The sequence below is a fragment of the Asparagus officinalis genome, chromosome 5 (genome assembly GCF_001876935.1).
Source record: "Asparagus officinalis chromosome 5, Aspof.V1, whole genome shotgun sequence".
Classification (NCBI taxonomy): Eukaryota; Viridiplantae; Streptophyta; class Magnoliopsida; order Asparagales; family Asparagaceae; genus Asparagus; species Asparagus officinalis.
In genome coordinates, this window is record NC_033798.1 from 122,894,802 (window position 1) to 122,911,462 (window position 16,661).

General features: G+C 40.3%; 1 protein-coding gene across 1 annotated transcript; it reads right to left on the reverse strand.

Moving 5' to 3' along the window:
• On the reverse strand, window positions 9,267–11,427 carry LOC109841068 (1-aminocyclopropane-1-carboxylate oxidase-like). Its single transcript, XM_020409931.1, has 4 exons — window positions 11,217–11,427; window positions 10,871–11,100; window positions 10,222–10,555; window positions 9,267–9,807 (listed from the first exon to the last, which is right to left on the reverse strand). The coding sequence occupies exons 1-4, from the start codon at window positions 11,319–11,321 to the stop codon at window positions 9,529–9,531; spliced, it is 948 nt and encodes a 315-aa protein (XP_020265520.1). The 5' UTR covers window positions 11,322–11,427; the 3' UTR covers window positions 9,267–9,528.

The window sequence follows — 16,661 nt, forward strand, 5'->3', positions numbered from 1 at the left end:
GAGATTATGGGTTTAGGGATTCAATGTTTGTTCCATGGATGATGAGAGGTAAAGCTAGCATGGAGGTATGGGCTCGGGTATGGGTGTGGGCTCAATGTCTTTTTTCATGCATGTACATGTGCAAGCATGTTAACAATCAACAAGGAAACTATGGCCACTGCATCCTAAGCACCTTAACTCACGGTCGTTCCAAATTTCCAATCATGGGCTATGCTTTGAAATCAATTATTCATGAATTTGACATGAGATGTGTCTTTATATCATAATCTTAACTCTGATATTATTTTTAAAAAGTATATGAGGATTGAGTTTAATCATAAATTGGATATGGATATGAGATAATTCGTTGTCATACGACGGATTTGGATATATGCGTAATAAAGGTGTATGTGCTGGGTTAATGGATACTGGATAGTGTAGCCTAATATGGGAGAGCATGGAATTTGAGATTTTGGAGAAGGGTGAAAAAAAAAAGAGGAGATTATGAGAGAAAAGTGCTATGCTAGGGCTTTTTATGCCATCAATTTAAACAATTAATTCAAAATTTCTTTCCGAAAAATAATAAACAGTTTTACTATTATTAAGATAGTGACATTTTGGAGAAAAGTGCTGTGCTGGGCTTTTTGTGCCACCAATTTAAACAATTAATTCAAAATTTCTTTCCAAAAAAATTTAATAAACAATTTTACTATTATTAAGATATTGATATCTTTTAATTGACCACTCTAATCAATCTGCCTAATACGTGGCAGTGATTGTTTTCTGTGGTCGTCAAATTAAAACAATCTTCGTTTCTTTGAATTCCTTGTTTGCTCTCATAGTATTGACTTGACATCTTTCCTTTATCCTGTAGGGTTTGACTACACTTGTAACCCCATGAAGCCTTCTTTTATAATATCAATATCTTGTATGCACATGAAAAAAATAAATTTGGAGCTCTTATACTGCATCAAATCATGCAGAAAAATATGGCCGCCAATCTACTTTGAATGTTGAACATATGCAAGAATATATAACGTCATAAACGGTGAAGAAGAGATAAAAAGGACTTATAAACTAGGAATTCACTCCTTGAGAAGTTTCCAAGATGTTGCAATTTATGACAAAAACTAAAATGTTAACGAATCGGCTTAGCAATACTCAAGAGAACACATCATCCACTCGTGTGATCCGCACTTTCAGGAACTATCATAAATTTTGAGAGGTTTTGCAAAAAAATGTCATAAAACTTTTATGGCAAAGAAGACGCAATATATATATAATATACATATATATATATATATATATATATATATATATATATATATATATAATATATATATTATATAATATATATTAGACGAGAGAGAGAGATATTAATGGGTATCCTTGTCATAGGAGGGGATTTCCTCCTATGACGCCTCTAAAATCACATGATGAGCGATATTGTGGATGATCCGCTCCGTTGAACTTGATCTACATATTCTAAAACCCCAACACACCAAATTTGGGGTGAACCCGTCGTCGTTGACCCTCCATCAGCCATGTGAAAAGTTCTATTCATTCAAAACGCGTTAAAATTGATACGAGTGATGAAGGGGGGTCAAACGACGACGGGTTCACCCAAATTTGGTGTTGTTGGGGTTTTAGAATATGTAGATCAAGTTGCAAACGGAACGGATCATCCACAATGTCGCTCAATCATGTGATTTTAGAGCGTCATACGGAGGAAATCCCTCCTATGACAATGATACCCATTAATCTAAATATAATATTATATATATATATATATATATATATAATATATATATATATATATTATAAATATATATATATATATATATATATATATATATTATATATATATAGATAGATAGATAGATAGAGTGGATGATCCGCACTTTCAGGAACTATCATAAATTTGAGAGGTTTTGCAAAAATTGTCATAAAACTTTTAAATCTAAGAAGACCGGTGTGTTGTTATATATATATATATATATATATATATATATATATATATATATATATATATATATATATTATATATATATATATATATATATTATATATATATATATATATATATAACTATATGCAAGGCAAAATTTTTGTACTTAGTAGTGATGTGTCTTATTCTCATCCACTTATTCCAATTCCAACCATTCACAAACTCATGTGAATGTGGGTCCCGATTTCAATGAGTGGAGGAGAATATCTCACCTTACTACCAAGCACAAAAACTTGTGCTTGGTACAAAACATACTCATTTTTCTCATATATATATATAGATACACACACTAACTATTGCGATAAATGGCACATGTTTTAGATAATCTTGTCCTTTATATAATTTATATGTTTTCCATTTTATTCTACTGTATTTCAAAGATAACCAGACACTTGTTGTTAATGTTGTTAGCAATAATTGTTGTTTATGTATTTTTCTTAGTAGCCTCAGATCGATTGTTCTGAACCCGAAGACATCTCATCACCGAGTTCAGATCAACTTTCCTAATATCAGCCCCCTTCTATATATGTACCCCCAGTCCATATGGGAGCCACCTCTAGCCATTTGGCAGCCCCCACTTTCATAATTATAAGAATGCGTGATAGTTTATTTGGTAACAAAAGAAAGTTACCTTTATTAATATATGTTGTCATTTACTTCCTCACGTCCAAATGCTCCCCTATTTTGGACATAGATTAAGGGTCCACCCAACAAGTGAAGTAAGAACTAATGATAGGCGTTATGCATTGAAGCATCTTTAATATGCGTTACACCTAAACACAGCTAACTTAACAATGACATTGCGTCAGTAAGAATCAGTTTATAACAGTATATTCTTATCCTTATTCCGAGGAACATATCCAGATGATTTAAGTATTGATTCCTCTTTACTTTCTTGATTCCCACTTACCCTGCAGCTTCCTTAAGTTACAGGGACTCGCTTTCTATCTCTTCAAAAGATCTTTTGAGTTTTGATCGCTCCTTTGCTGTTTGAGAATCTAAGATGATGGTGTGTTAAATTTTAAAACTTATATTTTAAACTATAATAATAATAATATGTTTGTCTATAGTTTGTCTTTTGCAGTTTGTCTTTTGCCCCAATGTACAATTGTTCTCACATGCCCTCCAAATTGTTCTCACATGCCCTCCAAAAGGTAAAGTGAAGGCTAATGTGTAAAAATTATTTTTAGAAAGAATAAGTAATCTAGTTCAGTTTTATTATAATAATAGTATAAAATAAAGTTACATGGGAATTACATATGTGGATTCTACGAGGATGATTTTAGACAATGGGAATTACATAGTTCAGTTTTGATCATTACAGGGTCAGAAACCATCGTTCTAACAAGTCGACTGATGATGCTTCATCAGTCGACCAATACTCACCCACTAGTCGACTGATGAGGCATCATCAGTCGAATGATAATGGATATTGGACTGGTTTGTAGTTTTCTGTTCCCAGTCAGTTTTGGATTGTGTTATGATATAAATTGAAACATATTTTTTAGGCTTTGTAGGAGAGTTGTTAACAGAGATTATTGATTGTTTTGAGCACTTTGAGAGGGAGATTATTGTGAGGGAGTGAGAGATATTTGGTTAGGATTATTTTGAGCGTTTGTGAGAATTGTAACCCGTTGTTTTCTCCTCCATATAGTGAAATCTCCCTATCCTCTCCCCGTAGGCGTAGGCAATTTGCTAAACCATATAAATCTCTGTGTTTGTGTGTGATTTTGGCCGTTCTTTTATGAATTGCACTCGTTTTCTCCTCTCATTGCTCGATGACTCGTTTGGTTTGTGTGCACGCTTCCGCCGACACGTAACAATTAGTATCAGAGCCTATTGTTTCAGACCTAGGGTTTGCTTTGGGTGGAGAAAAACTTGGTGTTCTTTCTCTACAATTTGGAGTTAGCAAGCAATGTTAGGAGATAGTGGTGAAAGTAGCAAGGCTACGGCGAGTACCTTTCATGTTGCACTTTAGAATCGAAGATTAGTGTTGTGAAGTATGACGACAAGATCAACTTTGGGTTATGGATGAGCAATGTGCAGCATGCTTTGAATGCTCAAAATTTGGAAGAAACGGTTATGGTTTATGAGAGGCCACCGAAGAATGATGAGGCAATATGGGACAAGATGAATCGAAATGCTTGTGGGGTGATTAGATCTTGTTTGGAACAAGTGTTGAAGTACGATGTTATCGGCGTGACGTCTGTGATGAAGATGTGGGAGATTCTCAAAACCAAGTATATTACGAAAAGTGTTGATAACCGGTTGCACTTGCTATGAAGATTGTTCAGATTCCAGATGTCCAAGGGAACCTCACTTGCAAATCATGTGAACAACTACACAAAGTTGTTGTCGGACTTGGTGAATATGGATGAGAAGATATCAAATGAGTACAAGGTGATTATTTGGTTAGGCTCCTTACCTGATGAGGAGTATGATACATTCATGCTCACTTTATTGAATGGTAGATCTCCCATCACCCATAGTGAAGTGACTAATGCATTGACGAATTTCGACTTGAGGAGGAAGGATAAAGAGTCTTACAGAGCTAGCACTTCAGAAGAGGTCTTGTCGACGAGAGGAAAGAGTCCATATCCGAGAGGTGGTAATTGAGGCATGTAGAAGTCTAGAGGTCACTACCAGATTTCAAAGAACCAGTGTGCCTTTTACAGAGAACAAGTACATTGGAAGAGAGATTGCCCGAAGCTCAGAGAAAAGGAGAATAGCAAGAAGAAGGGGCTGAAGGCTAATGAGATGAACGCCACTAAGAGTGGTGATGATTCAGATGATTCATGTTTTTCTTTATTGATTACTCTAGAGGTTAACCATGCGGATGAATCAGATTGGATGTTGGATTCTGATGCTACTTATCATGTGACTTCCCAGATAGATTGGTTTGCATCTTTCAAGAAGCTCAATGAGGGTGTGGTGGTCATGGAAAACGATCAGTCCTGTGGTATTTGTGGGATAGGTACAGTTAGGATTCGGATGCACGATGGAGTTGTTCGAGAGCTGAATGAAGTGAGATTTGTTCCTCAATTGAAGAAGAATCTTATTTCTGTTGGAGCTTTGGAGGCAAATGGATTCAATGTGACTTTGAAAAACGCTGTAGCAAAAGTTATTAAGGGATCTTTGATAGTAATAAAGGGAATCTGCAGTAGGAATCTTTATTATCTAAAGGGAAGCATCAAGATTGGCTAGGTAGTTTCAGCAGTTTCAGAGGCGGATGCGAGTAGGCTATGTCACTACAAATTGGGGCACACAAGAGAAAAGTCATTGTAGGTATAGTGCAAGCAGGGGCTATTGAAGGAAGCCAAGAGTGGGAAGATTGATTTATATGTTCACTGTGTTCTTGGTAAGAAGACTAAAGTGAAGTTCAGGATCACCGTTCATAGGATGACAAACATCTTCGACTACGTGCATATGGATGTTTAGGGGTCTCACCAAGACAACATCACTTGGTGGACGATATTGATTCATCACATTTGTGAATGACTATTCTAGACATTGTATGGTGTACACCATAAAGCATAAGAGTGAAGTCCTAGAGATATTTGTAGAGTAAAAGAGAAGATTGGAGCTGCAGATAAGGAGAAAGATCAAGACGTTGAGATCCAACAACGACGGTGAGTACAATTTAGACCCTTTTCAGCAGCTATGTCGAGACGAAGACATAGAGAGGCACTTCACAGTTAGTTATACACCACAGCAGAATGGGGTGACAGAGAGATTGAATTGGTTATTACTGGAGAAGGTCCGATGTTTGTTATCACAGAGTGATTTGGAGAATATCTTTTGTGTTGAGGTACTTTCATATGCGAGTCACGTCATTAATATGCTACCTTCATCTATGATTGAGGGGAAGACCTCTATGGAGATGTGATCGGGAGATCCAGCACACGATTATGATTAGCTCAAGGTTTTTGGATGCCCTGTATTTTATCATGTGAAGACTGATAAGTTGGAACCGCGAGCTAGAAATGCTATATTTGTAGGATTCAAGCGTGGAGTGAAAGTATACAAGCTTTGGAATCAGTTAAAAAAAAGATTGTGATGAGTAGAGACGTCACATTCGATGAGACTTCGTTCTTGAAGCCTCCCAGCTCTCATCCGATGGAGAGCACCCCGACAGAGGAGATATCGCAGGTGGTGGAGATTGATGCAGCTCTACAGAGTCCAGATGGGATTATATCCATTAGAGTGTCGAATGAGGTGATGTCAGGCGAGCACAACGATGATTTGGAGGATATAGGTACAACAGAGCAGGATCAGGGACCGACGGCTCAGGATCAACATTCTATTATACTTAGGAGGCCGAGGAGAGACATACAGTTGCCAGTGAGGTATATAGATACAGTGGTTACGTATGCACTTCCGGTGGAGAGTATCAATGAAATGGTTCTCACTATATTCAGAGAGGCTGAGTAGAGTTCAGAGACTAATTTGTGGCAGGAAGTTATGCGGAGGAAATGAAGTCTCTTCAGAAGAATGACACATGGGAGCTTGTCGAGCTTCCAAAGGGGCGGAAGGCAATTGGCTGTAAATGAGTGTATACCAAGAAGGAGGGCATTCAGGGCACTCCAGTGAGGTTCAAAGCTAGGTTGGTAGTGAAGGGATATGCATAGAAAGAAGACATTGACTATAATTAGGTCTTTTCTCTGGTGGTGAAGCACTCTTCGATTCGGATCTTACTAGCTTTAGTGGCACAGTATGGTTTGGAATTATATCAGTTGGATGTGAAAACAATATTTCTTTATGGTGATCTTAATGAGGAAATATATATAACTCATCTATTAGGGTTTCGAGCTGCAAAAAAAAAAAAGAGAAATTGGTTTGTAGATTGAAGAAATCGCTATACTAATTGAAGCAATCTTCGAAATAGTGGTATAAGCGATTCGATAGGTTCATGCTTGGTCATTCATACATTAGGAGCTAGTTTGATCCTTATGTGTACTATCACAAGTTGCGTGGAGGTGCGTACATTTATCTATTACTTTATGTCGATGACATGTTGGTTGCTTCTATTTCCAGATCCGCCATAAATGACTTGAAGATACAGCTTTGGAGCAAATTTGAGATGAAGGATTTGGATGAAGCAAAGCATATTTTGGGGATGGAGATCGGTAGAGATAGAGATAATGGCAGAATTTGTTTGACACATGTAGCTTATTTGAAGAATGTTTTACAGTGATTCAATGTGAGCATGGAGACGAAACCAGTCAGTGTACCTTTGGGAGCCCATTTAAAGTTTTTAGCCGATCTCTCACCAAAGATAGTTGAAGATAGAGAGTTGATGTCGAAGACTTCATATGCACCTTGCAATCTACAGTGGCTTTATCGACGACGGAGGTAGAGTATATGGCGATTACGGAGGCTGTTAAGGAGGCAATTTGATTTCGAGGACTTTTGGAAGATCTTGGTGCTTCGCAGCGATCCGTCACCATTTATTGTGATAGCATAAGTACTATTTATTTAGCAAATAATCAAGTTTTCTATGCGAGGACGAAGCATATTGAAATTCGTTATCACTTTGTTTGATATGTTCTTAAAGATGGAGATGTAGAGCTCGTGAAGGTCCACTCAAAAGACAATCTAGCGGATATGCTCACGAAGGTGGTTCCGAGCAACAAGTTCGATCATTGTAGAAGCATGTTATAAATTTGTGCTTGTTGAGGCCTATCGAGACCATTTGGATGAACTACAGGCGACTTGATCCCTTGGGAGAGGGGGTATATAGGCAACCACATTGGTACAGTCGGATTTTGCGAGACGACGCATTGGTACTCATGTTGGTGTCAGCTCAGTTTTGGGAACACTTCGCCGAGGTAGAGAATTATAGAAAATGACGATGAATTGTTCAAATTGATGAAAAACGTGAAAATTCAACACTATAGGAAAAGAAGCGGGCCAGTTGTTTGATCACACATCATCAGTCGACTGATCGCTTGCTGATTATAGGGTCAGAAACTATCATTCTGACAAGTCGGCTGATGATGCTTCATCAGTCGACCGATGCTCACCCACTAGTCGACTGATGAGGCATCATCAGTCGACTGATAACGGATATTGGGTCGATTTGTAGTTTTCTGATTCCCAACCTGTTTTGAATTGTGTTTTGATATAAATTGAAACACGTTTTCTAGGGTTTATAGGAGAGTTGTTAACAGAGATTATTGAATTGTGTTTTGATATAAATTGAAACACGTTTTCTAGGGTTTATAGGAGAGTTGTTAACAGAGATTATTGATTGTTTTGAGCACTTTGAGAGGGAGATTATTGTTAGGGAGTGAGAGATCTTTTGTTAGGGTTATTTTGAGCGTTTGTGAGAGTTGTAACCCGTTATTTTCTCCTCCATATAATGAAAACTCCACATCCTCTCTTCGTGGACGTAGGCAATTTGTCGAACCACGTAAATCTCTGTGTTTGTGTGTGATTTTGGCCGTTCTTTTGTGAATTGCACTCGGTAATTGTTCTCGATGACTCGTTTGGTTTGTGCGCACGCTTCTGCCGACGCCCAACATTATCATCACAGAACTATTTTATGTACATGTTATCTTTATCTGAATCTCTACCTCGGTAGCAATATTAAGTGTTAATAATTGCTATTGAAGGTATGAATGAGGGGCTATCTACAATTTACCATAAAACATGTATATATGTTAGGCGCAGAGTCACGCCCTCACGCCGCAAAAGCGATATAACCCGAGAGAAAACCCTAACTTTTATTTTCAGAAAAGCTCAAGTCAACCTCCATATCCCGTTTCACAAAGGAAATATGAATAGAAAGTGAAATATCTCAACAAAGTGAAATATGCACTCTTCCTCTCATCAGTTCTAGGACTGACTTGTTAAGGGAACCTACAAGCAATAGCCGACACCCAGATAACAGTAAAGACACGTGATTTACATGGTTCGGCAAGCTTGCCTACATCCACGGGAAGGGGGAGGGGAGATTCAACTATGAGGAGAACACCGATGACTTGTACAACTCACAAGCTCGTCTCAAAGAAAAAGATTTGATTTTTACTCAAGAAGAAATTGACCTCTCTCTTATAGAATCTCTCCTCAAGATCTAAGTTTTCCTTCAGATCTAAGTCTCCTAAACTCTCTGTTTTCTCCTCTTCACAGCCGACTAAACCCCTCCTTTTCTCTGCGTTTTGCCCCCTGCACGAAACCCTAGGAGCCGTTCCTATTTATAAGAAAATTTTGCATCCCAAAAAACCGAAGGTGGTTGTCTCACCCACGTGGGTGTGGCCCCCACTCATAATATATCTGATTGGTCATACGAAATTACATAACAATATATTAATGATGATGACGATAACATGTTAATAGTTTTCTCAAACATCAACACAACACTCTTAATCGGAACAATCATCACTCTTCACGAGTCACTTTTTCTAGTGGCAAACCGCTCACAAACAAGCACAGAGCCCGCTAACACGGACGCTAATTACAACAATTATTAACTTAACTAATCTATTTTCAGTAAACCTCAGTAACACTTGAGCCTTTCCTTATTCAGTGATAATAACTAGTTAAGCGCCGACTGATTCCAGAGCCTTCATGGTCTCGAATCTGGGTTCCTTGGCCTGAAACTTTTGAGCAACGTAAAGCTTCATATAATCCTCGAACACGAACTTTGGATACGTCGTCACTTCATTTTCCTTCTCTTCTTCTTCCTTTATCAGCGCCGGCGCCGGATAAATCACGGCGTCGCCGCCCGGATTGTAGAACGACGCGATCGACATCCTGTTCCCGTCGGTCTGGGCGACTACACGGTGCATCACGCTCTTGTACTTGCCATTAGTAATCACCTGATGATCACCAATTTTTTTTTTTTTGAAATGTTATTTTTCGTTAATGATGATTGATCTATAGTTTAATTGAAGCGTGCGTAATTTAGGAAAACCATCATGAATATATTATTAGGTATTCATAACATTGAAACCGTTTAACGTGACAATATAATTTTATAATTTTATATTCTAACGCTATGCTAACTTTGATATTTCGATGTTGCTGTGAAAGTTGAGAATTATAATTCTATATTCTAACACCAACTGCCCAGCCGTAGAAATTGAGTTGATATTGGTTAGTTCCAAAAGGTTTCGTTATTATTTATATTTTATATATATGAAAATATCAAGGTTTTGAGGGGAATTTTGCGTTATTTTGTAACTGAGTAGAATCTGATAAATTTTCTGATATAGAAGTTGGTACTAATTAACCTCAAGTTGATCACCAAGGTTGACAACAATCGAATGCCTCATCGGCGGCACATCGACCCATTCGCCGTCCTTAAGGAGCTGAAGTCCGCTGACTTTATCGTCTTGAAAGAGGAGGATGAGGCCGCCGGCGTCGGTGTGGGCCCTCAGGCCCTTGAAAAGCTCCGGCCGTGGGCACGGAGGGTAGTTGCTGACCTTCGTGCCGAAAGTTGGGCCGTTCGACCCACCAAAGGCCTTTTTCAAGTAGCCTTGTTCTAGGCCCAAGTTTTCGCATAGCAGGTCGAGGAGTCTCTCGGCTAGTTTCTCTAGCTCCAACGCGAATTCCTTCATCACCTCCCTGTAGTTTTCACAAACTATTAGCATCATTTATACGTTGATAGTCACGGTAAATTCATAGTTCTTCGAATTTTGAGCGAAAAAAAGTTCGGCGTGGGACCCCATTTTTCTCTTTCTTGTGAAGTCTGCGTAGACGATATTAATAGAGTATTTCTTGATCCAAAACTTCGCTGGCAACAAACTTCTAGTTACAATAAAAGTGTTGACGCCAGGTCAATTTTTTATTTATTTATGAATTTTTATGAAGTTTAAGAAAAAAAAACAAACAGACTATAAATAATAGATGATTATGATTGAAGAAATGAACTTGAATTACCTGTATTCATCTTCGAGGTCGGGGATTCCAGTGATGTTAGACTGGGGGAGGTGTTTCAAGAAGAAAGTGCTCTCCCAGTCCATATTGCTTATCGTGTCCAATTCCTCCCCTCTCTCAAGTGCCTGCTTCGCGAATTCCTTGAACTTTTGCTCCATACACTTCTTATAGTGTCCCTTGGTCATGCCCTCGACTTTGTCCAGCAACTCAATGGAGATCCCATGATTCAAGAGCTAAATTCACAAAATTATAACGAGAAAAAATGATTTGTTACAAAATAAACCAGCACGCACGGTGCAGAGAATTTGTATAAAGAACATTTAATTGTAGCTGTGATGATGTGTTGTACCTCAAAGAATCCCCAGTTCTCACAAGCATCATGAAGTTTGCTCATGGTTGCTTGTCTCTCCTCTCCGTCGAGCTTGACCATGTTGATGATCGGGAGTGAAGCCATCTCTTCTCTCTCTAAAACTTAAATTTAGCTCTTAGTTTTCTCTCTAGTATAGGTTGCTTAGCTTAGCTTGCTTTTTGAGTGTTTGTTGTGTTTTTGCTTGAGGATGTGGGGGGGTATTTATAGAAAGTGGGAGGAAAGCTACAAATAAAAAAAGGAAGAAGTAAAGTTTGAAAGGGAGTCTTCGTCGACCATTGGAGAACAGCTCTCGTGGATGCCATCACGGCCAAGAGCCCCACAAGCTTAATAGGAAAAAAGAAGATGCAATTTTTATTGATGGTACAATTTTTAGCAAGTGTTTACAAACTTAAAAAGGAAAAATGGGTTTGCGTTAGCATGAGGAAACAAAAAATCCAAATTTGATTCGTGATATAACACTTTGCACTCACAAATCGAAAAAAGACGAAAAAGTGGGTTTGCGATGGCAGGAGGAAACGAAAAAATCCGAATGTGATTTCATAATCATGGCATGACTCTAGGCGTTCACAAACTTAAAAAAGCAAAATGAATTTGAGTTGATATCTTATTGTACTAAATGAAATACTCGACATTTTGAAATAATTATGAATCTTAGCTTACAGCTCTTGGCAACTCATACTCAATACGTCTTCTACAATGCTGAAACTCCAAAGTTTTGTTGAACTTTAAGAATTACAGTTTAGGATTGTAGGCGTCAAAAATTACCTATAGGTCCCCGCACGCGGTTCGAGACAGAGAGAAGACGATGAACGTCGCTATTCGAGTCACAGAAGCTCATGTGACGACGACAAACACACGAAGTGAGTCGACGGACCATACGAAGCAACGGAACTTCGGAATAATGGAAACACGAACCGATCGGGAGCCCCACGTAGTTTACGAAAGGAGAAGCGCCCCTCGTATCCCATTTATTCCACATATGATTCAATCATGGAAGCTTGTATATCTCCTCGTTAGCTTTCCAACGTATCTTGAACCACGCAATTCCGAGTTCGGACGACGAAAATACGGCGGAAACCGACAGAGCGCGCGAAACTACGTTCCAGGCCTCGCCGAGACACCCATGAGTGTCTCCGCCAGGCCGAGACACTCACAAGTGTCTCGGCCACGCTGAGACACCCACGGGTCTCCGCAGCCCAAAAATACTGATTTGGCAGTTTAAAACTATTTTTCGATCGTTAACCGTCTGGATTTATTTCAACTAATAGAATATCATCCAAGAACATGGTTAAGTGGTTACAACTGAAGATAAGATCGAATCGATTGTTCATATCCGAAAACGGGGGTCCCGAAGCCTATAAATACAGCCCCAGAACCTTTATTTTTTCAGATCTAGAATTCTCGAGCGTCCGCGAAGCCCTGCTGAATTGAGGACTGAAGAGCCACAAATTTCAGAGAGGAGGAGGAGACTTCAGCGAATTCTTCAGCATAAAAAAGAAGAGTTCGTCAGATCTGCAGCCCGGTTCTTTACCTTGAGATTGTCCCGTTGCGGTGATCTCGAGAAGAGTGATTATCTCGCTGTTGCTGAGATAATTGCTTCGGTTTCTTGATTCCTTCGCGAATCAACGAAGCTCCGGATCTGATCTGATCATTTGGTGGTCCACGGATACTATCGTCCCCGTCACAAGCCAAGATCCCACGCAAGCAGCAGGCGATAAACACCCGTTGCACTGTTTGACGAGAGTTGTACTTTTTTAATTTTCATTATATAAAGATCTTATAAAAAGACTAACTTTTGTTTTCATTATAATGTTTAAAGTTATAATGAACACAGCAATGAATAAATTAACTTTCTCCCCAAACAAGTTGGTGACCACAGTAGGAGCCAATAGTCTCGTCAACGAGACTGTCGTGCCGCAACCGACGATCAAGATCCTCGTGACTGAAGAGGTCGAATACGAGCTCGACCAACAGAAGTTTGAAGAGTATGTCTCCTCTTCCTCCTCCAGATCCGCCTCTCCTCACAAGCGCAGGAAGGTCTCTTCCACCCGAAAGATCCGCTGGTCTTCAGATCTGAAGACTCAAGAAGGCGAATTCCCCGCTACCGTTGCTGCAGCCGCACCTCACAACGATCCGCCGGCGTTCAATGAGACCAAATCTGTAGATCTGAACTCCTCCGCGATCAAGGAGTTAACTACTGAAGGCGGGCTAACTCTATTAAGGAGAGCACGTCAAAGGCAACGTCAATGCCTCACGCGCCAATTCACCAAGGCTTTGGATCAGGTGGACGGACTCCGTTACCAAGCGGATTTGGAGTTCAGAAAGTGCCAAGTGGCTAAGCCATCTCCACAGCAAGCTTCACGAACCTCCTCCTAACCACCTACTAACGAATGGGTTCGTGTCAAACGGAACTGTTCCACTCTTGAGGAGCGCATTCAGAAACGTTGCGCACTTCTTGCGCATGCCCAGATCCTTGTGTAAAAAGCATAAGAAATGCAAAAGGAATAGACGGTTAAGAGATCACCGAGATCCAAACAAATTTGGATGCCAAAGGCCAAATCAACGCCTAAGGCAAGAGCAAGCAACGTTTCTCCCCAGCCTTCGTCAACTTCGGATCTCGCTCTTTCTGCCATCACACCTTCGGTGAAACCCTACGGCGACGTGGACCTCTCCAAATTTAGAATTCCGTTGAAGCATCGCCTGGGTCCTTTACATGAAGATCAAGGCAAAGCGCCTGTTAAGGAATGCTTGGGACCGTTGAAGGAACCCCGAGCAACCATCCAGACTAGGGGTCGTACGCGACATCCTAGCAAGTTGATTCCCGTAACTACCCACGTGGAGATGCCTGCACAAAACCAGGAGCCCGTTAAAATTTCATCCTCACACGGGTGTGATTCCAAACGTGTGACTCCTGCTAAAGCCAATAAAGCGCTACCTATTCAGAAGAAGACACGCCGAATAGACGACAACGTTCCATCTGAGGAATCAAACCAACAGTCGATAGGTTGTTCTGACCGCAACATCGATGAGTTGTACTATCAGACTGGGGGTACGAATAAATCTTGAAAGAGAAGTGCCCAGGAAACGGACTCTCACTGTCCGTGTACCAAACTTATCAGTGCAGTATTATCAGCGTGTAGCTACCCCAAGACCGCTCTATAGAGGGTCTCGGTATTTGAAAGGATCTCTACCAGAATGTCCAAGTCCAAGCCAAGGCGTTTCTATAGAAAAAGATCAGCTGCACAAGATGATAAACTCCCAAAGGTCACCATCAATATGGTCGATAAGGAGAAGTTAACGCGAAGTTTTAATCCCCGACATTTTTTGGACATATCCTAACATATAACTCGGTTACGCGCGGGAACTACTAGGCGTAGGGACTATTAGAGGATGAATAGCGGATTATTCTCAGAGGATGAAGCATCAGATGCGAACTCTGTCATCGCTTCTGACAATACCGTGTCCAGCATGGGATAATTCCGCGAGGCGTTTATGATCAACACCGAGCAAATGGCCAAAATCATCGAGGATGTCTTGGCTAAGCAAAAAGAGAACTTCAAGTTCGAAATGGAAATGGCTATGCTGCCAATGAGGGAAGAGCATGATCAACATATCCGAGCCTTGTCGAATCAGATAGGTGAATCCAGTCGTCGTAACAATATTAGTCAAGCAACTAGCAATTCAGATGTGGATGAATACATCAATACTGATAACCCTCCCGTTGATCAGAATGATAGGGGTAGCCCTACTGAAGATAACCATGCTGGGGGTGGTCCCACCAAAGATGACAATACCGGGGGTAGTCGTGTTGTTCCTCTTATAAATCATCTAAAGCATGATACAGATGAGGACAAAAAGATGAAAGACCTCGAGAGCAAAATTAACGCTCTAATGTCTGTTCGAGAGGTGAAAAGGACCGGCATTTCGTGTCCTTACTCGAGAGAGTGGGAATCGATCTCGTATCCGGCCAAGTTCAACTTGATCAACTTCACGCCATTCGACGGGAAGGGCTCCTCTACTTAATATCTAATCTACTTCAAGTCCCACTTAGGCATGATCTCCGGCAATAAAGCCTTGATGGTTCGGTCATTCGTCGGCACCCTTCGCGGGCCTACCTTCGATTAGTACCGTCGTTTTAAGCCTGGAAGTATCAACAGCTGGGACGATATGGAGAGCTCATTCCTCAGTAATTTCTTTGACGACAACGTCGAGATATCTATCAGGACACTCTTTAAGGAGAAACAGGAAGACAAAAAGACGATCGACGACTTCATCAAACGTTTCCGGAATAAGGCGATGAACTACCGAGATCCAATCACGGAGGACTTCATCCTCCAAACATGTTATAACAACCTATCTATTGAGATATTAGAAGTTATGGGAATCGCGCCGTTCAACACATGGAAAGAGTTGAAGACGCGCGGAGAGCAGGCCGAACGCTTCCTCAGAAGGAAGAAAGCCGAGAGAAGCCAACCAACGGCTAACTCTCCGAACTCAAGCTTCGTCTCCCATGGTAAAGGGAAGACACCTGTAGCAGTCGTTGACGTTAATCAGACATCACAATAGCAACCCCGAAGACAGCAGAAGACTTCGAGTCCGAGACTCCAAAAAGAGTACTCCTTCAAGGACGAAGATGTTCCAGCCATTTTCGAATCCATCCTTAAGAACAACAAAATCAAGCTACCACCTATCGTAAATTAGGAGCAAGCTGACAATACTATAGATCCAAAGTACTATGTGTACCACAGGAGGATCATTCATCCCACCAAGGCTTGCTTCACTCTCAAGAACACTCTCAAGAATAGTATCTAAACATTGGTTGAAGCCGGCGTCATAACGCTCAATTAAGTCGAATGAAGACTCCGACAAGTATAAGAGTATAAACTGCTTCTGAATCCTCCAACCGGTATAAGAGGTTAAAATGCTCCCTGATACTCTAATAGGTATATGAGTCTAAACTGTTTCCTACCTTCGACGGGAAGTTCCTGGAGAATTTTATACATCATATTCTTAAGGATAACTCGATCACGCAACTAAGTTCAATATTAGACCCAGTCTTGCAAGAAGCTGGGGGTAGATGATCCATGTAATGGGAAGTTCCCGAAAGAATTCTGTATAGTGATAACCCGGTCACTACAAGAAGGTCACGAATAAGAAACTCCCACTCAAACTCCCGCTACGTCTGTGCACTCAACACTCCCATTATTAGAGTCCGGACATAGTACTCAGAATTTTAATCTTCTATTTATTGACAATTGCCAAAGCCCTCCATGTTAGGTATTTGTCACTTAACACTAGGAACCCCCTTTGAGTGATTTGTACAAATCAACACTCCCTCTGTAATTTATACTCCCACTCTCACTATTCATCTGGTCAAACCTTCCTATAGTTAGGACCACAACCAAAGTCAAAATCTTCTCTCGA